At 39.1% G+C, this 26,521-nt stretch overlaps 1 protein-coding gene across 3 annotated transcripts; it reads left to right on the top strand.

The window, feature by feature from the left end:
* aaas (achalasia, adrenocortical insufficiency, alacrimia) lies at positions 1-26,521 on the top strand. Of its 3 annotated transcripts, none has more exons than XM_057830419.1 (17): positions 1-99; positions 2,285-2,420; positions 3,743-3,870; positions 8,527-8,582; positions 8,659-8,750; positions 8,855-8,901; positions 9,864-9,962; positions 10,047-10,190; positions 13,634-13,754; positions 13,833-13,957; positions 19,739-19,799; positions 19,881-19,971; positions 20,139-20,232; positions 20,322-20,392; positions 21,349-21,427; positions 21,526-21,610; positions 26,298-26,521. In XM_057830419.1, exons 1-17 carry the CDS (start codon positions 80-82, stop codon positions 26,451-26,453), a joined length of 1,605 nt encoding a protein of 534 aa, XP_057686402.1. In that variant the 5' UTR covers positions 1-79; the 3' UTR covers positions 26,454-26,521. The 3 variants fall into 3 exon arrangements, with proteins under 3 accessions (XP_057686402.1, XP_057686403.1, XP_057686404.1); XM_057830420.1 differs by lacking the exon at positions 1-99 and adding an exon at positions 1,918-2,059; XM_057830421.1 differs by lacking the exon at positions 1-99 and adding an exon at positions 1,956-2,055.

Genomic DNA, 26,521 nt, shown 5'->3' with positions numbered 1-26,521 from the left:
GAGGAATTACCACCATCTACTGACGGTATGGCGAGAGCTCAGACTACAGTAAGGAGTTCAATAAGAAGTTCTAAAAGACATGGCTCCGTACACCTTTCTGTAAGTTTCTCCTGTTAATGTCAATCACGTGTCTTCTGTTGTACATATGGTTATATGTGTACACAGAGATGCAGTATATTGTATGAGTCTTGTAATTGTTCTGCATTAGTTAGTGGTTGAATGCTAGTATAGCTAAATAGCTGTGTTGCTTATGAGTTTTTTTTTACGATAAATACATATATAATGGCAACTGCTGACTTCTGTCAAAGATTTGTACTGGTGTAATCTGTAAAATCCCGTTTGTTGTCGCATCTGTGCGCTGCCGATGGTAGTAAACTTTTATAGCAAAGTCTGATTTTGCCTCGGCTCCCGTATTCGCTAATAGGGTAGCAATCAATGAGCTCAGCTGCGCGAGGCATTATGGGCAATGTAGTTTTGAATATGAACTGCTGCGTTTGGAAACATGCTGGTTGAATCGCTTGTCAGTTTATTTCAGTTATTGTTTGCGTACAATTTAGAACATTGTATGAGAATAAAAATTGAGTGGGAATAACATTTGTCAACGACAATTGTCGTGATCGTAATTTTAAAAAATGTTGAGTTGGCACATAGCCAACTGTGTGTGTGTATTAACTGGACTACATTTCCATGAGCCTGAATTATATTATTTTTTAAATAATTATTCTTTTTTTGTATTTTTTATTTTTTATTGTTGGATTATTTTTTGTAGGAAGAATAAAGCCTGTTGGGTAAAAAAAAGTGGGAGATATACGCATCTTTGAGTGATCTTCGAGTAAAATTCAAGTATCTTGAGGCCGGGCCGAGTGTCCTCTTTTTTGGAAATCAAAATATGGTCACCCTAATCTAGACCCCTAAGGTCTTCTGTAACCGGTCTGCTGCTGTATGTTCCAAGAACAAGAACGAACTTAAGTGTGCTCAAACTGTTAGTTCCTTTAAAACGGCCAAAAATGGTATTGTGTACAGCAAATTCGTAACTGCCCATACTAGTATATATTTCAAATTTCAAGTTAAATGCTTTTTACTTATTTTTTGTTTTTTTTTTCTATTCCCAATATCAATTTTTTTTTTTACCTCTTGATGATTTAATGTGATTTTACTGTATCAATATAATTCCTGTTTCAGTTGTCTTTGTTTTTAACTTTCTTGATGATTTAATGTGATTTTTACGTTTTATTTTATCTCGGTAGATCTTCATGCGATGTAAAGCACTTTGAATTGCCTTGTGTTAAATTTTGCTATATATAAATTTGCCTTGCCTTGCCTATAGGTATGAGTGTGTGCGTGAATGGTTGTTCATTTCCTTGTGCTCTGTGATTGGCTTATTATTAACTCATTGGCTGCAATTGACAGCGACCGATCCATTTGAAGCTGAATGGTCCCCGCCCAGTTCAAATGGATTGGACTTTTTCTAGTGATAAAACTCGTTCAAATTCACAGTATGGATGAAAAAATCCACATGATTGCACGTCGTCGTCTATCATCACCAATGATAATAAAATGGTTCATCAATACTTTTATATACTGTGATCATTTTACGAATAAAAACAACTATTCATTCATTCATTCCTCTTCTGAACCACTTATCCTCACGAGGGTCGCGGGGGTCTTGGAGCCTATCCGAGCTCACAACGGGCAGGAGGCAGTCTACAACCTGAATTGGTTGCCAGCCAGTCACAGCATACCCTTATTAACTTTCAGGGCATAAAAATAATCATGAATTATTAAACATGTACTAAAAACAAAATAATTAAAGGAAAATGTTACATTTTAAACCAATTTAAATTTACAAAGACGAAAAGTAAAGAGACAAATAATTGGACGTCTGACGTTTGTCAGTCATTATGCAATGTTAACCCTATCCTGAGGAGGGCGTAGTTGTGTATGATTCATGGCAAACAGTTTCACATTTATTTGTACCTCTTGGATACCCGTAGGCCTTAGCTTCCACGGCGGGATTCAAATATACAAATTCAAGCGTCTCGTTGAAGCTAAAGTGTTAGTAAGTAATTTTTATGGTCATCAAAAATAGCGAGCGATAATTTACTTGTCATAACTTAATTTTCGTATGACGCAGAAGGCAAAGTACTGACATCATTCTAGTTCGCGATAGTTTGCCAGTGCTAATGTTGTTCGGCTAGCAGGAAAGTAGCATCAACACTTTGACAGTGTGGAACGATTGTAACAAACGACTGCTCTTTTTATTATTATTATTTTTATACTTTAGGCTTTGTTCCCTGGCCTTCCGAACGATGTGCTCTCTTGCTTTATTCCCCCCTCCACTTCCCCCTGGACAGACAACTTTTTGCGAGTCGAACAACGAGCTCCTGACGGGCAGCAACGCGGAGGAGCTTCTGCAGCAGGTTTACCCTAACTTTATTACCTTAAATAAAAGAATGAACCTTACCTGCGTTGTTGGTTACATGTTATACCTAACTATAATTATAAAGGTGATACGTATATAAGAAAGAAGAGACATACAGGAGGGCAAAAAACAACAACAAAAGCTATTGAGAGGTCTGCAGTTTTCATGATGTGAACGTTTGTGAGACGTAATCTAGAAGAATAAAAACAACAGAATATAATTTATATTTATTTATATAGTTTAATATTCTTGCAAAGAATAAATATTTGGACAATCATATTTTTTTGCACGCAACATTGTTAACTGACAGGCTAATGTGATGGTGCTGATGTACGTACTTGTATTGAAGATTGTTGGTTTTCATTTTCCATCACAATTTTTTATTCAGGGGAGTAAGAATCTAATGATTTGGGCTTCAGAGGATTTTGCCTACGCGATACAATTTCTCCTGCTTTTGGGAGAAAACTCTCGCAAGGCACAGAAGGGAGAAAGCTCTGACAAATGTGACATTTTACCTGCAGAAAATTTAAAGAAAAAAGTCATTTTGAAATAGATTTTGATTCTGATACGTCTAACAAAAAGTTGCAGGAAAAGGAAGCTCTTGCCTCCATTTTCTCTGTCTATTTTTTGGATGTATTTGTGTCCAAAATATGTTCTGCTATCATTTTGAAGTCACTTGCTGTAGTATTTCATAGCACCTTTAACTCATTGTTGTGTAAGTTAACATGTCAACCTGGCATTTACAGAATGCGAATATTTCCTGTAGTTCTTGGCACACCATATTTTGTCCTATATCTCATGAGAAAACTGCTCCAATTGTCTCAGCTTTGATGGCTATTTCGGCCATGTTTCGGAATCTCCCAGCAATGTTCAATAGGGTTTAGATAAGGGCTCATAGAAGGCAATTTAAAAATAGTCCAAAGTTCTGCTCTTACCGATTGTGTTTTTAGCCTTGTAGTGCGTCATTTTCCGGTTGCAAGACCCATGATATGCAACTTAGACCAAGCTTTCTGACTATGGTCAAGACATCTCACACTAAAATACCTTGACAGCCTTGAGAATTTATTACACCCTGCACAGTTTAAAACACATTTGCCAGATGTAGCAAAAACATAACTGATTTAATGCCATTTTTCTCAAAGTATAGCCTACATTTTCTGTTACAGCTTCAGGTTTGACAGACGGGTATTAACCCGTTTGAGTATATTTTTAAATCACAGAAAAGCGAGACTAGGTTTAATCTGTAAATTAGTTGTTTTTCTATATTACATGTAAACTCCTGTATTTTCCCCCTAATCTCTACTGTATGTTGGCCTATAGGAGTCAAGTCCTCAGACTTTGTACTTCCCCCGAGAGTCCCTCAAGCTACATAGTCGTACAGAGAGCAGCAGCAAAGCAGCCTTCCTGGACCACTCGGAGACGTTGTGGATGAGGAGTGCAGCAGTTTGGTATGTACTGTGCATTAATTTGATTTGATGGTGATACGCCGCAAACACAGATTCGATAACCCGGCTGGCCCAAAACAGTTTTATTCCTAGAGCATTAAAAAAAAAACAAAAAAAACTTGTCAATTTGTAGAGGAAAGAAAAAAAATGGAGCCAATCAGACAATTTACAGTGGGGAGAACAAGTATTTTCCCTTTGGCAGTGTATCAAATACTTGTTCTCCCCACTGTACTAGTAAGTACTACTACCATCAGAATCTTAAAATCATCCATCACAATAAAAATAGATCAGTTAATATCAGTGCATTTATTTTTCTGAACTTTTGAGCAGCAGTGTCGTTTTCATCAACGATGACGAAAATATTTCATTGACGAAAAATTTGTTCATGACGATGACGAGCTAAAAATGTGGCTTGGCAGACAGGAACATAATGAGATGAATGCCAGTTTTCGTCTGGCGACACGACAACAGGTGGATGACGTCAGCGGGAGACTGGGCTCATTGGTTTTACTATTCAGCCCATTGATGGGGAATTATTCAGAACGAAGAGAGCCGCAAAATGTCATTGTTTCAGTCTCTCTACTCCAATATTTTTACAGGATATTCTTTTTATCCAAGTATTTTTCCACAATAGCTAAATAAATGGCTTGAGAAGGACCAGTCAGCCCGTCAAGGGGGAAGTATTCACAACGAGGAAAACGCGACGAAGAGAGCTGCAAAATGTCATTGTTTCTGTCTCTTTACTTCAATATTTTTACAGTATATTCTTTTTATCCAAGTATTTTCCCCAATTGCTAAATAAATGGCATGGTCATGACAAATAACAGTCTTGTGCTAAATGGAATATGAAATCATAAAAATGCACTTATTCAGGACGACATGGCAAAATTACTCCATAATGGTCAAAACTGTCGACTTCACCTTTACTGTCGGACCTCCCGAACGATATTTTAGGACACCTAAATCGAACATATGTCATTTCCCTTCCCGGCTTCGGAGAATAAACAAACCAAGAGGCGTGACAGCTAGCCGACATGCTAACCTGAACTGAGTGATGTTTCAAAGTCGTCGAAGCGGAAAATCGCACATAACTAGCCCAGATTATTTGACATGACAACTGGGTTGTCGATTGTCTTCGCGGACCGGCAAGCCTCCCGGCGGAGAGCAATTTACAGCTCGTTCCCCGGAGGAGGGCGGCTGCAGTTGTTGTGCAGCTAACGTGCAGCAAATGGGCATGAGGAGAGCTTTTTACATGCCTATCAATGATCAAACGTAAGTAGTCCTTTATTTAAAGAAAGTTTGTAGTGTTTACTTTGTAATCGCTGTATTCGTATTTGACATAATACAAAACAAGATGTTTACTCACTTCCTCGTAAGTCCAATGGTCCCACAGTAGTCGGGCTTGTTTTGGCCAATATCCACGGTGAATGGGAACCTTTTGAAACTCCAAAAAGGCGCACACGCCTCTCCCTCATACAGCAAGATTTTTCTGCAGCCGTTTGGCTGGCGTGATGCGAAAAATAAACGTATAACGTATTAATCCGCAAAATCAACTGAATCCTTAGTCCTCATACACAACAGTACAGCTGGAAAGTGAATAGGATGCCTTCAACCGTACACGTCACTGCGCCCTCCTCCTCAATGCAAGACCGAAGGCAGAAGTCACTCATTTTCATGGCGCGGGATTTAAAAAATTAAATAAATATAGCGATCGCTTCTACACACATCCAAGTGGTCCATATCATTCAGGAGCATAAAATACCACGTGTATCATGAAATAAACATGCTTTTTCGTGTCACATGCACTTTAGAAAATAAATTACGTGAGCTGAGCCTCAACGGTATAAAAAAATTAATAAATGAGGATCTATGTACAACAAAAGAACATAGCAATAGTCCGCTAGTTTAAATGCTATAAAATGCTAACATTTTTTACAATGCACTTATCAAATGGTTTGGACACATATTTCTACAAAAATAGGCCAAATATGCCGATAAGCTAAATTATGAATGCATTAAAAAAAAAACAAAAAAAAACCAAAAAAAAAAACCATTGGCTCGAACAAAAACTTAGCTTATGTTGGTCTTAACAGGGAGCACCTGGATTCAGCCATGTGAAATGAGGCAGACTAGAATGCAGTGTATCCACTCAAATCAATAAAACTACTAAATGCAAGCACTTTGAAAATAAACCATTACAACGCCACTTTAATTAAATGAATACTCGAAGCAGCAAAATTTAATTTGAATTATTTTTTCTAATCGAATACTCGAGTTAATCGATTAATCGTTGCAGCACTAATTGAAAACGATGTCCTGCTTTTCCTGCAGTGTGTGTGTTATCATCACCAAGTTGGTGTTGTCCTTGTTAGGGATGTGCGCGACTAGTTGTTTAACCGTTAAACCGCCTACTCACACTTAAAGTAAAAATTATTTTACTAGTCGGTTAAAAGCAGCATCATGATGCCCTTTCAGACATAGGCTGAACTCCGGTAGCCCTCATGTCTGAAAGAAATTTTCCGGGTAGACCGACACGGAGATGACAGGGATATTACCGGGTCGCGTCCTAGTATAAAGTCCGGGACTTCACCGGTACGCGGCATGCATGAAAGCAGCCAGCCGGTAAATTCCCCGGTCACAGCGCAATGGCTGATGACTTAAATATCATGTCCGGCCGATCGTCATATCCTCTTTGTTCGCAGTGAGCCGAAAAGCGGTACACAAACATCGCAATTATCAACATGGCCAACTGAAAACATAGCAAAATTAAACTGGAAACATTACGAAAATAATTTGCTACTGAATCTTAGAACCGAAAAAGAGATAGCCATCGTCCATCTTTGGAAAAGTGTGGCTTATGTTGATGCCGACCAAAAATGACGTAATGTCCGGGTTATAAAATCCCGCCCCTCGCCCTCCCCGCACAGAGAGTGCTGAGTCGCCAACATGGGACAAGTCTGAAATACCCCCCCCCCCCCCCCCCCCCCCACACACACACACACACACACGTAGGAGGGAAAGTTTGGGGATGTTCTGGCGAACGTATCAGGAATGTATTTTTCTTTCAATTCACCTTTACTCAGTTTTTGTTACATCAATAGAATATAACGGGCCTGTGACAGCATAAAAAAATCATAAATAGCATTATTATGTGAATTACAATCATATTTTGAGATGATTGGCCTATATACAACAATTTGGCAAAGCGCAGATGACGAGAAATTAGTCTTTTAATCTGCCTTTTAGCCTCGCCTGTCTTTAGCGTCCCTTCGGCAGGGTCTCGATTTCATCTGATTTAGAATTCAGCCAATTGAGGGGGAAGATTCAGAACGAGGAAAATACGAAAAAGAGCCCAGCAAAATGTCATCAATCTCACTACTCCAATATTTTTACAGGCTGTTCTTTTTTATCCAAGTATTTTTCCCCAATCTTTAAATAAATGGTACGGTCATGACAAATAACAGTCTTGTGCTAAATGGAATATGAAATATTCAAAATGCATTTATTCAGTACGACAGGGCAAAATTACTCCATAATGGTCAAAACTGTCGACTTGCACCTCCTGAACGATATTTCATGCCACCGGTGTTAGTCCGGCTTTTGTTATTCCCCTGCCCTGGCTTCAGAGAGCGTAAACAAACCAGGAGTCGTGAGAGTTAGCTGACATGGTAACCCGAAGCGAGCGGCGTTTCCAAGCCTTATTCTCGCCTTTCCAAACGAAATATCACACAAAACTACCCCGAATCGTATCACTCGGTGGCGGGGTTGTCGATTGTCTTTACCGATTGGCAAACCCCCCACCCCCGCCCCCCAACCCCCACATTCGCATTCCTCCTCAATCCAGGAAGTCACTCATTATCATGGCTCGGGATTCAAAAAATTGAATATATAAATCGATCGCTTCCACACACATCTAAGTGGTCCATTTCATTCAGGAGCGTAAAATACCTTGTGAAATATGAAAGGAACATGCTTTTTGCTGTCATAGGCACTTTAAATCAACAACCTGAATGTTTTGGGCTAAAATAGCTTGTAAATACACAAATCTTTTGCATTTAACTTTTTATTTAATATATGTATTAAACTTTGAGTTTTCTTGCTTATAGACTAGTTAACTAATCGCAAATAAAATCTGAGACAACCATCAACCAGTGTAGGCTTTATGAATGAGTCGACGAAAGCATGGTTGCACTGCTCACACTGAGATGACGGCACCGGCAGGGAAATTAGTCGAAACTCTCATTCCTAGTCCTCATAGATTCTACAGTATGTTCTTGTCTCTCTATGTTCATTTAAAATTGTTGGAAACTTTAGTTTATTTTTGGACAAAAAAATTTTGAATTTTACAGACACAAACATTTTGAGTAGCTGACGACGAAAACTAGACGAAGACGAACATGTTTTGAAATGACTATTATACGACTAAGACTAATTAGTCTTTATATCCAAAAGACTAAAGCTAAAACAATAATTAAATGGGCTGCCAAAAACAACACTGGTTTCAAGCTGCCATCACTAGTATTTGTATGCATTGTATTTGTTATTGTTTTTATGTGTTATGTAATCAGGGCTTCATTAGAAAAGAATGCTTGCTCTTCGTTGACCTCCCTGAATAAATGAATTGTGTCATAACTGTCAGGCTCTTTCGTTTAATTTCAGGCGGGATAGTGGTTTTACAGGCTTGCTGAAGGAAATCACCAACTCATATGAGGAGGGTATGTGATTCATAATGAGTGATTGACATATTCAAATAAAATGCATATTTGTCAAGTATGTTGCTCTCTCCTACAGTGCCCAAATGGATGTCTGTGAGTTCTGGCTGCATCCTGGCTTTGCTGGAGAGGTTCTCTTCCTTCCGCAGTTCCTTATTTCCTCACCTCACTGTAAGCTCTGCTCTGATAATTCAATTAGTTAATGTGAGTGCACTGAATGACCTGAAATTTGCTGCATGACATTGAAATGTATTTTTATTTGTACTGGCCTGCAGTTAAGCAGCGAGGACATGATTGCAGAGTTTTCACAGGTGCTGAATTGGTGAGTGGACTGGCATTTGGACAATGCAACCTTAACCAAATTCCATATTCGTGTAAGGGGAATGAATACAAAGTGTTGGGAAATAGTACAAATGTCCTCTGAGGAAAATACAACTTTGCATTTCCATTAGATTCAAAATAGTATAGATGGAGGTTATCAATATGCTAATAGTCAATGGCGTGGTAGTGGATTGGGGGTGTGGTGCTAATTAAGGCTGTACCCATCACATATTTTTTAACCTGAATCCCATGTCTGAGTGACCTGATTTTGAGGATCTGCCGATACCGAGTCCCGAGCCAATACATCGACAACGTATTAAGGAGAATTAAACACATCCAAATGAAAAATATTTCCAGAAACGATCACCCTTGATCACTCTTGGCGTTAGCTTCCCTCGACAGCTAGCATAATATAATCCCTTGTGGTGTTTACTTACACTGTTTCCGCCTGTGTTGCAAAAACAAGAATGGACCCTAGAGGGTACCCCACATGTGAATTTTGTTCGTTTCGACTCATGGTTTCCGATTGACAAAAAGAAATCCCTATCATGTAAATAAGATGTGAACCACTGAAGAACAGTGTCAATGAGCCCTACCCTCTGTTCCAATCTGCTGAGTGAATGAATACATTTTAAAAATTCACATATTTTTCATCCAATTCCGCCCCTCTGAAAATTTTGTGATCAGACGCGATTTTCGAATACGTGATCAGATCGGTGACATCCCTGGTGCTTAGGTTAACATTTCCAGGAATTTAAACAACAACAAAAATGTAACATTGGGTAAATAACAGTACTTTACTGTATTTTGAGTAGGATTTAGGACATATAAAATATTCTCGGAAAAAAGCTTGGATTTAGTTCCCCTTTAATCAGCAGCCACCTAGCTAATAATTAGGAGGGAAAATATGTTCAGTCTGGTCGATTCTGTAATAACTAGTGTGTGTTCTGTCTGCTTTGTCAGGTCAGACTGCGTGGTGCGAGCTTTTGCCTGGCATCCTCATACTGATAAATTTGCTGTTGCCCTGTTAGATGACTCAATTAAGATCTACAATCCCAAAAGGTGAATTTCCAATGTTTTTAAAATAGACACATAACATAAAACAAGTGATTTACTATATGTGTCTTTCCTTGAAATAAATTTTAGTGCTACAACTCCTACCCTAAAGCACCGTCTCCAGCGGAATGTTGCAGCAGTGCAGTGGAAGCCACTTTGTGCATCTGGACTCGCTGTGGCTTGCCAGAATGGTATACTGGTCTGGCATGTGGACCCTTGCTCGTTATCAACCAGGCATGTACATTTTTTCTCATCTTTGCTTTATTAGACTATTTCAGCGGTGCCTCGACACCATTTGAGCAAATGACACATCTTGCGTTGGACCCCTTTGCGTAGTCAAAGGGGTTCAAGACAAGTTATCTATTTTTTTTAAAGCTGCCTAACATGCACCTAACCCCTGGCACGCTAGATTGATTGATATCCGTTCTGAATATATTACACAGATCATGCTGGGCAAGATCCAATTTACCTTTTTCATGGAAAGAACCTTAAAAATATAGACAGCTGCTGATTGGACAATGAATAGGCATTTCACATAAATTAAGTGTACTTTAGACAAAACCTGGGAACCTGACCTATCTACATGAACCGCTTTGCATTCCACGGTAGTATGCAAGCAGATAGTCGCTTCCTGGTCACGTCTGCATCTCCCGCTCTTTCCTCTATTGGCTCACCATCAGAAGGTGACCAATCCACATTAAGCCACTGTTTGGCATATTTGTTCACGAATGAGCAAAAAACATAGTTTCCCGTTAAAAAAAAAAAAAAAATTGTCACGTTCATTGCTCTTCTATTAATTAGAAAATTAAGGGTATTTCCGACAAAACTTCCGAAACTCACCCATCTACAAGAACCGCTTTGCACTCTGACATTGTATTCAAGCAGATAGCTGCTTCCTGGTCACATCTGCAGCGCCTGCCTTTTTCTCCCAATTGGCTCTGTTATCAGATGGCTGCAAAGTACTTAACGTTTGAGGTTGTCGAGACTGAATCATTGAATCAGGCAGGACCATCTTGCTTGCAAGGCTAACATGCACCCTGCCATGCTATTCTTCAGGCAATACACCAATAAGTAATAATAGTGATGAAAAACAGACAGCTTTCATTCATGTTCCTCTCAAAACTATTTGAAATATGGCATTACTTTGTATATATTTTACTGTCTCTTTCAGTTTTCTCAACTTTAAACGAAATCTAATTCTGATTTAAGTCACCTCAGCAAAGCATATAAATACTAGTCCCTACCAATGTTCCTTCTAATTTTTCATGTGTCTGAGCAGACTAAAACCTCTGTGAGCAACATTAGATGTGTACCCGGTGGCCACACACTAGTACCTATTCAAAACCTTGGATCACAGCACGTTACATAGCTTATTAAAATATGAAAATAAAGCAGCAATTTTCATTAGTTTACTTTTAATGTAATTGATTTGGCCCACTTAAAATGGACAAAGACAAAAATCTTGTTGTTCATGAGATGTGTGCTGTTATACGTATGTGAGAGTCCTGCTTTAACAATAGGAGAGTCCTGCTTTAGCCTGTGTAAGGTCCAGTCGTGGGTAGGGATGGGAATCGAAATCCGATTCCAATTCGGAACCGGTTCCGAGTGTTTCGAGGCCTCGACATCACAATAAAAAGCCTTAACGATCCCTTTAACGATTCCTAAAGACGCGTATTGCGTCGTGACGTGTCTTGTTGTCCAGACGCATCAAACTAGCATGGCGCCAAGAACCACTCGCTCCAAAGTTTGACTACACTTCACCAGAAAAGAGTGTGAAAATGAAAGGTTACGACGGGTAAGCGCGAGCATTGCAGCCATAAACATAACAATGACAGCACGTAGGTTCAAACGCTCGAAAGTGTGTCTTCACTTCACGAGGAAAAATTACAACAAAGCGACTTGCAGTCATTGCAAGGTGGAGCACTTGAAGAGTGAAACTAAGAATAGAAATGAAACAAATCAATTTCGTCCCCAATAACAAACAGGTTTGCATCAACGTAAATCAGCGATGATGAGCTGCTAATAACAGTATGGTTAGCATTCGTTCGCTAGCATTAGCACATCGTTCAAACCACTACACAACTGGATTTAAGTGTCCGATCGCGAGTGGAAACACAACAACAACACAAAAGATGATACATACAGGCGTTGCCTCTGTCGATATTAACATTAACAAAGAACGTTGGCTCGTAGAAGTGTTTCCCTCTCTCACTAACTCGCCCACTCACTTGGATGCGGCATTTCTTCTTTGGGTGTAAGCGTGCTGTTCTTCACGTGAGCGCGTTCTTCTTCAAGTGAGGAAGCGCAAGGGCGCCCCCACTTGAGCGTGTAAGCGCCACAAAAACTAAAAGGCATGCAATTCAATGTAATGGTAAAATAATACACGTTAACCCAGGAGTCCCCAAACTGCGGCCCGCGGGCAAAATACGGCCCGCCTCCACATTTGGTCCAGCCATTTTGAAATTTTTTTTTTTCTCAATCGTGTTATTTATTTTCTGGCCTTTTCCTTGAAGAATTCAGAGAGGGTTATTTGGTTATTATCTATTTAATTAATAGTGTTGTTATTATTAATTATTATTATTATAAAGAATCCAGAAAGGGTTATTTGATTGTGGCTTTCTGAAAAACAATATTTTTTTACATTTATGCACTTCTGCAATCGTCACACTTTTTCTGTTACAAACTGACCCCGGCCCCTCATCAGAGAAGGGAAAAGTTATGTGGCCCTCACAGGAAAAAGTTGCTTTAACACATCTTGCCAAAGGCAGAACAAAAACCTATCTGGCAATATATACCAATATTTTTTATTTCTATTAGATAAATGTTTCAGTAAAATGTTACACATTCTTGTGTATTTGCCACTTATTGCCACAGTTAACATTGAGGCTTTGGGCCTCTTTTGATCTCGTTGTGAGTTTGTAATGTTGTGACTTCTGATTAAACAAACTCGATGCCAATCAAAACGTTTGTTCTTCTTTTTCCCCAAATTAGAATCAATAAGAGAATCGATAAAGAATCGAATCGTTGAGCAATATCGATAATGGAATCGGAATCGTAAAAATCCCATCAATTCCCATCCCTAGTCGTGGCATGGGTGAGTTAATGCTAGTATATCAAAGATAATAAGGACACAAAAAAAAAAAAACACCCAGTTTCACCACTTGTTCTTCAATTTGCACATACTGAAAATGAAATGAAATATGAAACAAACATGCTTTTTGCTGTCATAGGGTCACGGTTTTTTAAAAAGAGTTTTCTACAGACATTTTCCACTATAGACGTTCGTTCATTTGCCCCTCCCAGTCAAATGGATTGGACGTTTATAGTTGTCAATGACAGGCAATGAGTTAAGAAAGGCACTTCTTTGTTTACATGAATAGTGATACTGTATTTATTAACAGAAATGTTGCACTGAAATATTCTCTTCTTTGAGGAGGACTGTTTTTGTTGCGCGGTCATGCAAAAGTGCATTTTTCCATTAAGAAACGGCATGTTTTTCTATTAGCTATTTCGTAGATTGATTTCCCAACCCGCGCAAAGATAAATGTTGCCATGTCGTGAGATAATTTTTATCCCTAGCCTTGTATGGAAAATTGTATGTTATTGTGAGGCACCCAGAGGTTCCCACTCTTACATAAAAGTATGGAACATCTTGTATTGCGCGTCCTTTTGTACAGGCCTTCATCTGGATGCGCTCAGGTTTTGTCACATCCAGGCCACTCACCAGTCACTTCCATTGCTTGGTCACCAAACGGCTCTCTCCTAGCGTCGGCCTCACCTATGGACACTGAAATGATGGTATAAGGCTTAGCATCATAATTTTCCATCATTTCCTGAAAGGGGTATATATTGTTTTTCTGTTACCCCCTTTGACAGGTATGGGATGTAGCAGCAGAGAGCTGTGTGCCTCTCCAGCGTGTCGGAGGTGGAGGGGTCAGCTTTCTCTCCTGGTCCACTGATGGAAGCCATCTTCTTGCCTCAACGCCGTGTGCTGTTTTCAGGTTCAAGTTTCATATGTCTAGTTGCCTTTTTTTCACAAAACTTACCCCTTACTAGTTACGGTTGCAATGCCGACAAGCTTCGTGACTCCCAACGCACAAGCCATTGGTGGCAAATGTGTATCGGTTAGGGTTTAGTGCAACCAGTGCAACATTTTAAATGTCTCGATTGTTTTCGCACTGACTAGGCACTGTAATTTTGTTGTACACAGTTGGCCAAAAGTATTGGCACACTTGAAATTCCGTCAGATAATGCTCAATTTCTCCCAGAAAAAGATTGCATTTACAAATGCTTTGGTAGTAATATCTTCATTTATTTAGCTTGCAATGAAAAAACACAAAAGTGAATGAAAAAAAAAATCATTATCATTTTGCACAAAACTCCAAAAATGGGCGGGACAAAAGTATTGGCACCCTCAGCCAAATACTTGGTAGCACAACCTTTAGACAAAATAACTGCGAACAACCGCTTCCAGTACCTATCGATGAGTTTCTTAGAATGCTCTGCTGGAATTTTAGACCATTCTTCTTTGGCCAACTGCTCCAGGTCTCTGAGATTTGAAGGGTGCCTTCTCCAAACTGCCGTTTTCAGATCTCTCCACAGGGAGAGGGATCTATAGGGATTCAGGTATGGACTTATTGCTGGCCACTTTAGAAGTCTCTGGTGCTTTCTCTCAAACCATTTTCTAGTGCTTTTTGAAGCGTGTTTTGGGTCATTGTCCTGCTGGAAGTCCCATGACCTCTGAGGGAGACCCAGCTTTCTCAAACTGGGCCCTACATTATGCTGCAAAATTTGTTGGTAGTTTTCAGACTTCATAATGCCATGCACACGGGCAAGCAGTCCAGTGCTAGAGGCAGCAAAGCAACCCAAAAACATCAGGGAACCTCCGCCATGTTTGACTGTGGGGAGCTTGTCTTTTTCTTTGAAGGCCTCGTTTTTTTTTTCCTGTAAACTCTTATGTTGATGCCTTTTCCCCAAAAGCTCTACTTTTGTCTCATCTGACCAGAGAACATTCTTCTAAAACTTTTGGCTATCTCAGTTAAGTTTTGGCAAACTCCAACCTGGCTTTTGTATGTCTGTGGGTCAGAAGCGGGGTCTTCCTGGGTATCCTACCATAGAGTCCTTTTTCATTCAGACGCCGATGGATTGTACGGGATGACACTGTTGTACCTTCAGACTGCAGGACAGCTTGAACTTGTTTGGATGATAGTTGAGGTTCTTTATCCACCATCTGCACAATCTTTGGTTGAAATCTCTCGTCAATGTTTCCTTTCCGTCCACGTCTAGGGAGGTTAGCCACAGTGCCATGGGCTTTACACTTATTGATGACACTGCACACGGTAGACGCAGGAACATTCAGGTCTTTGGAGATGGACTTTTAGCCTTGAGATTGCCCATGCTTCCTCACAATTTTGCTTCTCAAGTCCTCAGACACTTCTTTGGTCTTCTTTCGTTTCTCCGTGCTCATTGTGGTACACACAAGGACACGGGACAGAAGTTGAGTCAACTTTAGTCCATTTTAACTGGCTGCAAGTGTGATTTAGTTCTTGCCACCACCACGCATGTGCCACAGGCAAGTAATAGGTGCTGTTAATTACACAAATTAGAGAAGCATCACATGATTTTTCAAAGGGTGCCAATACTTTTTTCCGGCCCCCTTTTTGGAGTTTTGTGTAAAATGGTAAATGGTGTTATACTTATATAGCGCTTTTCCACCTTTCAAGGCGCTCAAAGCGCTTTACACTACATCGCCATTTACCTACTGGTGACGCAGCACCAGGAGCAATGTGGGGTTCAGTATCTTGCTCAAGGATACTTAGGCAAGTTCATCAGGATAATGATTTATTTTTTTTTCCATTCTCTTTTGTGTTTTTTCATTGCAAGCAAAATAGATGAAGATATTACTACCAAAGCATTTGTAATTGCAATTATTTTCTGTGAGAAATTGAGCATTATCTGACAGAATTGCAGGGGTTCCAATACTTTTGGCCAGCAGTGTATATGTTATATTGACAATAAAGATTAAATTCCATTCCAAGCAGGCTAGCTAGTTAGCCTTTGGCATTAGCTTACAGTTACCTTAGAGCACACGTATGTGTTCCTATTTATTTTTGAAATATTTACCTGGGAGTGAGGCCGTCTGCACTGTTTTATCCATTGAAGGCACCAGTCCCGTTGTGTTCCTGGCTTTAGGAAGAGAACAACACTCCCCACAGATAAAAATTAAATAGTCAATGAGGGAATGTTTGACAGATTACAGTCACTTAATTGTTGCTAGTACTTCTGATTGGTCAATGGACGATATAGGGGCACAGTTTGGGAAAAGTCACTAGCAGTGACATGTAGAAAGAGTTGCGACACTCTGATCTCCGTAGTCGCGTGGTTCATGTAGGCGTGAATAGTTCCAAGCACAAGCAGCGCTGTAATGGTTTTCTATGTATCTGACAGCGGTGATTGTGACATTTATGGTAAAAATTGATCAAATCAATCACGAATCTAAGTACTTGTTTGATTATATCCTTGCACTACTGTATAATATATTTGTAAACACTAGCTTTGCATTTGGAGTTGTAAGGTGACAAATGAAAACTAAATTGTTACGCAGAACGTAACTTTCATATGTTGTGGTGGAAAGTTTAAAGTTTGTGTTAACATTAGCATAGGAAATCGACTTTTACCTGGAAATGCAAGATGATTTAAGTTTTTCTTTTTTCACAACTGGTTTTCCAGGAAATTTTGATTGCTTCATTCACTTACCTGTGTTAAAACAGAATATTAAAGGGTAACAACTCATTACCCTTTAATAAAGAAAATCATACTTTTATTGAACAACTGGTGAAGTTGGTTTCTTGGGTCACTGTTTACACCTAACATTATTTTACATCAGTGGGCTGTGATGGTTGGTTGTGCAGCATTTGGATGAACCAATCGGTCCAAAACGGGCTATCGTATTTATGGTTTCTCTAAGGACCAAGAGCAGCAGGAAAAAAAATGATGGCAATGGTCAGACGTCAAAACATGATATTGTAACCCCTGTAGAGTCTACAGGAATTTTTCCAATTGGGCACGTGCGCTTAGGTCCGTCTCTTGAAGGAAAATTTTGGTGTAACAAGAAGAATTTCGAACACAATAAATAACTGGAGCCACGAAAGGGTTAAAATTCAAAATTATAATTAAAAGAGAAAACTATGTACAAATATTTACAATATATTCACAATGACTGCCTATTAGAGCCGGCTCTCTAATATACAACAGTTCAGATTGGTGCCAGAAAAATAATAAATTAAAGTGTCCCTTCAAAATAAGTGAAGAGTGTCTCAATTTGTATGAAAATAAAAGTGCACTGTTCAGTTTTTTTATCCTATCCACTGCAGAAGCAGTTCGCAATCCTACCACACTGGAGAGGTAGGAAGTGAAGATTGTGCTCCTTGGGAAAAGGAAGCAGCCAGGTCCGTCAATCAAGGGTTAGCTCGCCATCCCCCTCTTCAGGGAGAATCCAGAATCCAAATCCAATTTAATTCAAGGTCCTCAAAAACCTAGCCTGTATAAAACAAGGCTATTAAAATCTAATTCTTTTTCTAATTCCCAGCCAATGTTATTTTTAACATTAACTGCAGTTCAACTCAATTTGATAATTGGGTTGAGTCTGTTCTCATTTAAACAAATACAGAAATCACATTAAACATTGAAAAGAAAAATAAATGTTGCCATTGTCAGCAATTTAGTATCACAGACAATAGGAGTGCATATGGTTCAACTGCTGTGACTACATTATAGCACTTGACTGTAGTTCGCACATTTGAAGTAACTCACCAAGATGCTTTCAAAGAGCTCCACAAACTCCAGGCTCAAGGAACTCCGGTTCCACTCCCTCCTCTATTCGTCAACATATAGGATGACAATTATTTTACTAACTTTAGTCAACAATGAGTCGTCATATTCTTATTAACGGCCATACTGGCCAGCTAATGCTAGTGTTAGCGCCGATTAGCTCGATAGGCTAAACTTACCAAGGACGAGTAAACTGCCCTTTTGCCTCACGCACACCGTCTCCAACTCAGCCCACGCTGATAAGGAAGTGCTACAAAAGGGTAACTCGCTTTTTGGAGGGATTTTAACCATAAAATATCGAATAAATTCGTTCAGTGGCTCTCCTATGCAGCACCTCTGCTGGAGCAGCTCACACGCGGTCAATTGAAAAAAAAAGGGGTTGGTCTCATCGCGTTGCTGGTAATTTTCCACTGGCCCTGTGCTACAGCATAGGGGTGGAGACCCGTTTCATCTATAATTCACATTTTGTGAATTAGATCATTTTTTAAACTAAAATAATTGAGATGCAAATATAAAATTTAAAATATTAAGTTCCATCAAGTTATTCAATTGAAAATATTTACTCAATTATCCATTGGGTTACAATATTAAAAGGCATTTTTTGCTTTTTGCTGTTTGAAAAGGGGCTCCATGGCCACAGCCAGCAGTCGTAGCAAGCAGTCACCAGCAGTGGTCCACAGCACAAGCAGCAGCATGATGTGCATCATGAAAATGTCACGTCTGACCTAAAAAAGATATATAGTTTTCTATTCTTATTGTGTGAATTATTTAAGTGAATTATTTTCATTATATTCAGACTTACATTTACCACTTTTCTCTTGCTGAATGTTCCAGTCCATTTTTTCCCCCTCAAATGCACATTTGATTGGCTGATGACTGTAACACCCCCCACCACACACACACACGCACTCACAGGCTTGACAGAAATACAACATGTCGACAACATGCCGCCTCCTCTGCCCCCTTTGAAGAGGAGGGATATTCGGAGTTTTTTTCAGCAGCCACTTTTAAGTAATGTAAAACGATGTCGATGTTGTAGAGGTGGGGAACACACATCAGAGTTACAATAACATTAAACTGTGTGAATTTGCTAACCTGCAAAACTCGAGTCGGAAGCTGCTTCGAAGTGTCATCCTGTATGGGTTTTTTACCATTAACGTTAACTAAACTGTGAGAAATGTAGTGAACAGAGGTTTACCCCTTTCTCCCCAATTTTCAATCTTACTTTATTTATGTGGTCTTAAAGCAGCCCAAATGAGATTTTAGTTTTTGTTGAGTTCGGCTGTGGTTGTTGACAAAAGAAATAGTGTATTACCTGAAGGAAGGCTCCATTTTTATTTGTTTGTAATTCCCTGACTAAAGTTTTTTTCAGTTATATTTAATATCTTTACTTAGACAATGTTGAGTGGTCTTAAGACAAATGTTTAATGTTTATTGCATTCCTGGCTAGTTAAGACATTAACAACAAGTTTGTATCGATTGTGATTGATTGTTTGTTTTGTTCAAATATTTCAATTTAAATTGCCGAATAAAATCAAGACATTTTTTTCTGGAAGTTTTCAAAATGTTTCTGTAGTAGTTTTGTAAAACAAAAGTTTGAATCAAACGGTGTATCATCTGAACCTATACATTTGTAAGTTAGTATAAGTCAATACAGATTTGTTTTGCATTGGTCATTTAGCCTATCAATAAGTTCATAGTCGTGAGAAATATAACCCTCGTTCACCCAGTCTCTTTGGTTTTATTAATGTCCCATTCCCAGCAAAAGGTGTACATCCAGGTTATGCTGTTATATTGTCCCTAGTAATGTTGCAACCAAACCTACGCCCTTGGTCACAACTCTTTCTACATGGATCTGGTCAATAAAACACGGATGTGTACACTTTATTAAAATACCCACTTTAAAGTCATTGTTCACCATGCAAGATCATCAAAGTCTCATTATTCTTTAGGGTCTGGGAGACCAGGATGTGGACATGTGAACGTTGGCCATGTGACAAAGGCCGCTGCCAGGTAAGCGAAGCCCCCACGTTTCAATTAAACCTGTATTTCTGCGGTTTTGTTACCAAAAAGCAACTTTTTGGTTTGTTTTAGTCCGGTTGCTGGAGTCCAGATGGGAGTCGACTTCTCTTCACTGTGCAGGGAGAACCTGTTATCTACGCTCTTACCTTCACTGACACACCAGGTAGTGTTCTAGAAGCCCATAAAAAAGTTTGTTGAAAAATTAACATTGCATTTGAAAAGCACAATATAAATAGTATCTTTTTTTTCAGTATTATGTGTTGTATTTTCTGTGATTCATCAATGATTGATTGGGCTGTGATTTTTTCTTTCTTATTTTTTGGGTGATAGGTCTACCCACGGGCACATCGAAAGGGTCGCGAGTAGCATCAGTGGTGGCGGACTTATCACAGACTACATTTAACACACCAGATGGAGATGTCATGTAAGTAATCCGAAATGCTAGTACTAAAAACATATTACTGTATCATTAGTTGTACAGTCTATATCAATGACCTTAGCATTTATCTGCAGGACTGTTGGCGGAGAGATCCAGTCACTGTCGTGGGACCCAAGAGGAGCAAGACTTGCTGTGCTTCTCAAAGGTCTCATTGTTTATCTATCCTCCCTCATAGATCCCAATGCTCACTACATTGTTCAGTTTTCTTCTTTGTTAAGGGGGAAGTTCAGAATTTTTTACATTCGGCTTAATCTTCAAGTTAACGGGGGTTTAAATAGTCTGTGGAGTTGGCTTCAACAAATTCAGTGCAGTTAGTTAAATGTAAGTTACAGGGCTCCAGAGTGGCTAAGCTAGCGCGAGTCAATTGGGTTTGCTAGCATGCCAATAAAAAAAAAATGATATTAACAGATCTTCCTGTTTAAACAAAGCATGTCACGGTCAAAGAGTAAACAGTACAGTGATTAAGGGTGATTGATTTGGGGTTAGTGGAGTCCCTAGAGTAAACAGTACAGTGATTAAGGGTGATTGATTTGGGGTAAGTGGAGTCCCTTTCATTCCCAATTTAAAAAAAAAAAAAAAAAACGGTGAATAAACCGATGTGACGTCACTCCATCCCGCTTGCCTAGACAACCTGTTCCCTGCAGAGCTGCTGGATTAAAAATGTTGCTTTTCATACAACAATTATTGACATGCAATGGTAAGTTTTAATAACTTAATCCTAAAACATAGCCAACACTATTGATAGCATGGGTCATCAGTGATTCTCATGCGTGTATATGTTTTTATTATTGGCATGCTAGCGCTAGCTTAACCACTTTGGAGCCGTGAAACTGACAAATAACTAACATACTGCACGGCATTTTTTGAAAACAACTCAGTCTAATTAAACCCCCGCTAACTCGAAGATTAGGCCTAATGTCTAGAATTTTGAACTTCCCCTCTAGTATTATTGGCCATATGAAAACAATACTTAAGGCAATGCTGTGTAAACAGCGTTTTCTGATGGTCTTAATGAGAATAAGATCAAAGTGAACTGTCATAAAAGTGGAATACTGAAATATTTTGACCGTACTTGTATTGACGATATTACTTACACTTCAGGTGATCCACAAGCAAACAGACCTGCAGTAATTCCTGTGTTTAAAACCAGAACAAAGCCCATTTTTGAACTTTTGCCATGGTAAGAGTTTTCATTTGTATTTTTCTATGTTCTCTTGTTACAATATTCAAAGGGAATGTATCCAAATATTATTATGAGCTTGCCCTTCTTGTTCTTAGCGGTTTTGTTCAAGGAGCTCTTGGTGAAGAACCAAGACTTTTGCAGTTCCGGCCAAATTTTCAGCAAGGAGCTCTGCTAACTGTGGTCAGTAATTCCCTTGATTCTTGCAGTACATTCAATTTAGCTAATAGAATTGTCCGATAATGACGTTTTAAGCGATAACCGATATCCCGATATTGTCCAAGTCCGCAGATTTACAATTTAAAGGAACACTTGGTAGCCTTTCAGTTTTGTTCGATTTTAGCGACGCCAGTGGACAAAAGCGGTAGTGTTTTGCCTTAAGGAATACCGCGTTTCACAAGAGGACCAGCGCTGTGTTTCCCATGAGGACCAGCGCACACCTGCGCTGTTGTAAAACCATCAATCAATCTCCCAGTCGCCTACAGATGTAATAAACAACATTTCTGTTTCCAGCGGCTTCGTAAAGGATGAATAGTAATAAGGTAATGAATTCAGTTGTGGCTAAACAATAGCATTGGACGGTTAGCAACCATGTGGCTTAGGCGGCATCACGTCAGCGAGTGAAAGCCTGGCCAATGTTTATTCTGTATATCCTGGTAGCCTGCCTTTTTTCCCTCTTGTTGCTCTGCTATCTTTGCAGAATTTCCGTCTTTATAATGAATGGGGAAAGAGGGAAGTGATGTATGCTGCCATAAAGCAGTCAGCACATTTGTAGTTTTCTTGTGTGGCAGGGTTCCTGCCGCCCTCCTTAAACTTAATTAGTGCCGGTGAAAGCAATACAGACCCCCTCAAGATATAAAAGAGTTGTCATTCAACAAGTTTTCAGTCGACATATTATCACAAATGTTATGAAAATATTTCATAAAGGTTGAAAAGTTACCAAGTGTTGCTTTAACATGTTAAACATGAATTTAACATATTATAGCTCAGTGGTCTCCAAACTATTCCACATAGGGCCGCAGTGGGTGCAGGATCTCACTCCAACAAAACAAGACCACACATTTTCACCAATCTGGTGTTTTATAAGTGTAATCAGTTGATTGCAGTCAGGTGATGCTTGTTTTAGTAGAAACCACATTGGTTAAAAGGTCTGTGCTTGATCCAGGCATGAAAATCTCTCACCTTTCGGCGAAATTCGCCGTTTTGAAGTCAAAAAGGGCGACCTACGTGAATTGCGTAGATCCGAGGAGAAATTATTTTTGGGAGGGGTGGGGGGTCGGGAGGTTTTATTCAATTATTATTATTATTATCATCATGTGATTAACTTAGTACGTTAACTGATCGGTTCTTTAAAAAAGTGACACGGACAGTCAGCAAATCCTTCTAGATGATTCGCTGACGAGAACCAATCATCGGCCCAAGCTGCGTGCCATTATTCCAAACGCGCGCACTCCTTACGTGAAACAAGGAGTGCTCGGCGAGCCTTTGGTTGCATTGCAAAGCGGCGAAAACAAAAAGCAGGCCTTATCCACACCGGGGCAGACCAGAGCGCAGCATACACACTTGCCTGTATTTGTCACCAGATTGAATTTGGTGAGTAATGGTTTCAATCGTTTTCACATTTTGCGATATAAAAAAGTTAATGCCATTCGTTGCAGCTTGCGTTGAACACTGCCAGAGCTAGCCAAATCTCCCATGAAAAAAAATAGGTCCCGTTAAATTGGCGTCAAGCTTGTGTATTTAGCGGTAATATAAAAGAAGAAACACACTGTTGAGTCAAATTAAGCGGCATGCTCTCGGATTGAGGGGTCGCCTCGCATCGCATCGCTCCCGTCGTCCGCCTTAGACGCGTTATTTTCGGCTGGGACTTGAGCTGACGGCCGGTGTCGGCACAACACCGGCCCGACGAGTGGTGGGAATGACTCTTGCTTCTTAAAGCTTTTCAGAAATACAGGGATCCATCGTTTTTCGCGGTTAATGGGGACCAGAACCCGCCGCAATAAGTGAAAACCGCGAAGTAGCGCCCCCCCCCCACCCCCATTTTTTTGTGTGTGTTCAATGTATTTATTCAGATTTTACATTGGAAAAAAGATACATATATATAAGACATGTTTTTTCACTTTTTTCACCAAAGTATCATTTATAAATGGTTTTCAAGCACTTCAAAATGTAAGAATTATGATAAGTTTTAAACATGTTACTGCCCCACTGAATTATTTTTAAACAAGAATAAAATAGTAAGAAAATGCTTGGCTTTATTAAATGCTTCATACTGAGTCTACTCAAACCCTCTCAGGCTTTGTTAAACGGTGATTGACACATGTGCAAAGTTTTTCTTTTTATATATATTTTTTTGTTTGAAGCAACTTATTTGATTGAATAATAAAAACACAAATGTCCCTAGCCAAAATGAGGCCCAAACGCAAAACAACATTACTTGAATGGAAAAATGTGTTTCAATCAAGAAAAATAGTTTTCAAATGCTTTTTTTGTCTCAAATTTATTTTGCAATCAAAAACAATTTTTTTTATTGAAGTGACTTTTTTGGGATTAAAAGTATAACTGTATTTTGATTGAAGCAACTTTGTTTTTGATAGAAGTAACTTTGTTTTTTGATTGAATAATAAAAACACAAATCTACCTCCATCGTTATTGAGAGAGAAATAAATTAAGAAAGCTTTAAAACTAAAAGCCACCGGGGAGTCTGTTTTTTGTTTTGTTTTTGTTTTTTAAATATTTATATTTCATTACATAGACATGCCTCGTAGGGAAACGATATTGAGGGATAAAAAAAGGAGTTGGATGAGGCTGCTAAAGGCAGTGGATATCTCATCAGCTGGGTGAATAGCAGACCTGGTAAGAACAGGTTTGCAAGGATAGTTGGGTATTAAATACAATTATAAACACAATTACAATGTTATTTTTCTATAAGATTTTATGTCATTGCTTTATTAATCATTAGGTGCTAGAGTTGTTAAGTATGGATAATAATGAAATAATAGTTTTGAGAAAACTGTGCTGTTGGTGGCTCAGTGACCATCTGATGTGGTGTGTTCTCAGATGAACAAGTTGAGGAAGGAAGTTTTGATGCAGAGGTTGAAGGAAGAAAAGAGGCAGACTGACTGAGTAACAGCCAGAAAGTGTGGATGACAGTTTTGATTTCTATTCACTGTTCCCCCCCTCCCAATTAAAGTATGTCACAGTCGCAGCCAATTATTATCTAAAGCTGGTTTAAAATTGAAGTTATGTTGTTTTAAGGTGTATTAAATACTTGTTCATGTGCCCCTTTTGATCTACGAGCACCCGCCCCTCCACCGGTCTCTGCACGGCCCTGCTGAAACACAGTGTGAGTCGACAGAGCTCAATATTTTGTTGGGGTGTACAGTGTACTGGAACATATTTCCTCCACACCCTTCTCACCTTTTTAACCCCTGACCCATTTTCATGCCTGTTGATTGGTATGAACAAAAACCAGGACCCACAGTGGCCCTTGAGGACCGGTTTGGAGACCACAGTTATAGCTAATTGTATTGTGATACCCCTACTGGATGCTTTAATAATGATAAATGTAACAACTTCAAGGTTTTCCAAATAAACAACCTGTGAAAAATAAGTGAACAGCTTCAACTGAAGTTATGGAAAAAGTGCCTATACTGCACCACTATGTTTACTGTTGAAATCAAAATAGTGCAAACATTTTTCGGGGGATCAGGTGCATGTGCAAAGTAACAATAAGGCACCTATTATGTCGTCAATGTGTGCGTGGGTACACAAATCAAGATAGCGAACAAATCAGGCTCTAAAGAGATGTCAGACGCTGGAGTAAGTTGAATTGGCTGCTTCAGTGTGGTCATTTTTCTACTGACAAGAGCACTGAAAGTCTTTTGTAAAACTGAAAACAACAAAACATTGTGCCGAAAATATATAATAGTATAGTCACAAAATAAAGCAATGTATACACCAGATGTCAATTTGATTAGCAACTGGTAGTACAGCTTGCAAGCAATGAAATAATGTAACCACATTTTACCACAAGTGCAAACAAAACGAAATATACTAATCTCCAATATACTACACAGTGCTCATGAATATATAAATACAGTATATATATGAAAAAAGGAACAATATAACTTAAAAGCGAAGCTTGTATACGGCACAAACAATGTGGTGAGATGGCAAGAACTGCTATAGTAAACTAGCTTTATACGTTAGCTCGTCCATTTAGCTTTCTTTATTCGCAATGAGCTCGCTTCGACATAAAACGACGTCAGCAGAAAGTGCTGGAACTATCGAAAACGAAGCGCCAGCAGGGGGCATCAAAACACTAGAAACACAGGCAGGCAATAAGTGGACATGACAGCACTTCCATTAGTATACAGTATTTGCCCAAAATCGATAATGAATCAATTAAATTTAATGTCTGAATCAACCGTTAAAGTTGTTAAAATTGCTCGTTATTGCATAATTTCCCTTCTGTCTACTTTTGACGTGAAAGTTTTAAAACTGTTTCATCATTTAAAGATAGATTCAAGTCAAGATTCAAGATTTTGCCGATTTTTTTTTTTTTTTTTTTTTTTTTTTTTTTTTAAGATAAAAAGTAATTAGGCTCGCTACAGCAGAGCCTTTGAGAGAAGAAAATCTGTCATTTTGCATCTGGTTCTTGGTATATGATCTAACACGGCCGTCGTCTGTCATTTCACATCTAGTTCTAGATATATGTGATATCTTCAATAGCCGTATTTTGCCGTATGTTTCGAATCGTAGCCTCTGAATCGTAATCGAATCGTTAGGGGCTCAAAGATTCCCACCTTTAGTAATAATATTGTGTTTCATTGCTGAAACAGACTAATGTACAATTTCCCCCCTATAGTGCTGGTCTACGGGAAGAATCACACATGTGCCTTTCTACTTCCTAAGTGGGAACATCGGCCAGTTTGGGCTCAATGGCACTCCAACGCTACCACGCCCTCAGGAACATCCTACTAGCTTAGCCAATCAGTCACTCTATACTGAGCTCATGTCATGAACATCAATCACATTGTGTTAATTATTTTGTTATGTATTTGTCAATAAAATGTGTTTCAGAAAATTTAA

Source organism: Corythoichthys intestinalis, chromosome 2, assembly GCF_030265065.1.
Source record: "Corythoichthys intestinalis isolate RoL2023-P3 chromosome 2, ASM3026506v1, whole genome shotgun sequence".
In the NCBI taxonomy this organism is placed as follows: Eukaryota; Metazoa; Chordata; class Actinopteri; order Syngnathiformes; family Syngnathidae; genus Corythoichthys; species Corythoichthys intestinalis.
The sequence above is the reverse complement of the archived record's forward strand: the minus strand, read 5'-3'. Positions and strand labels throughout refer to the sequence as shown.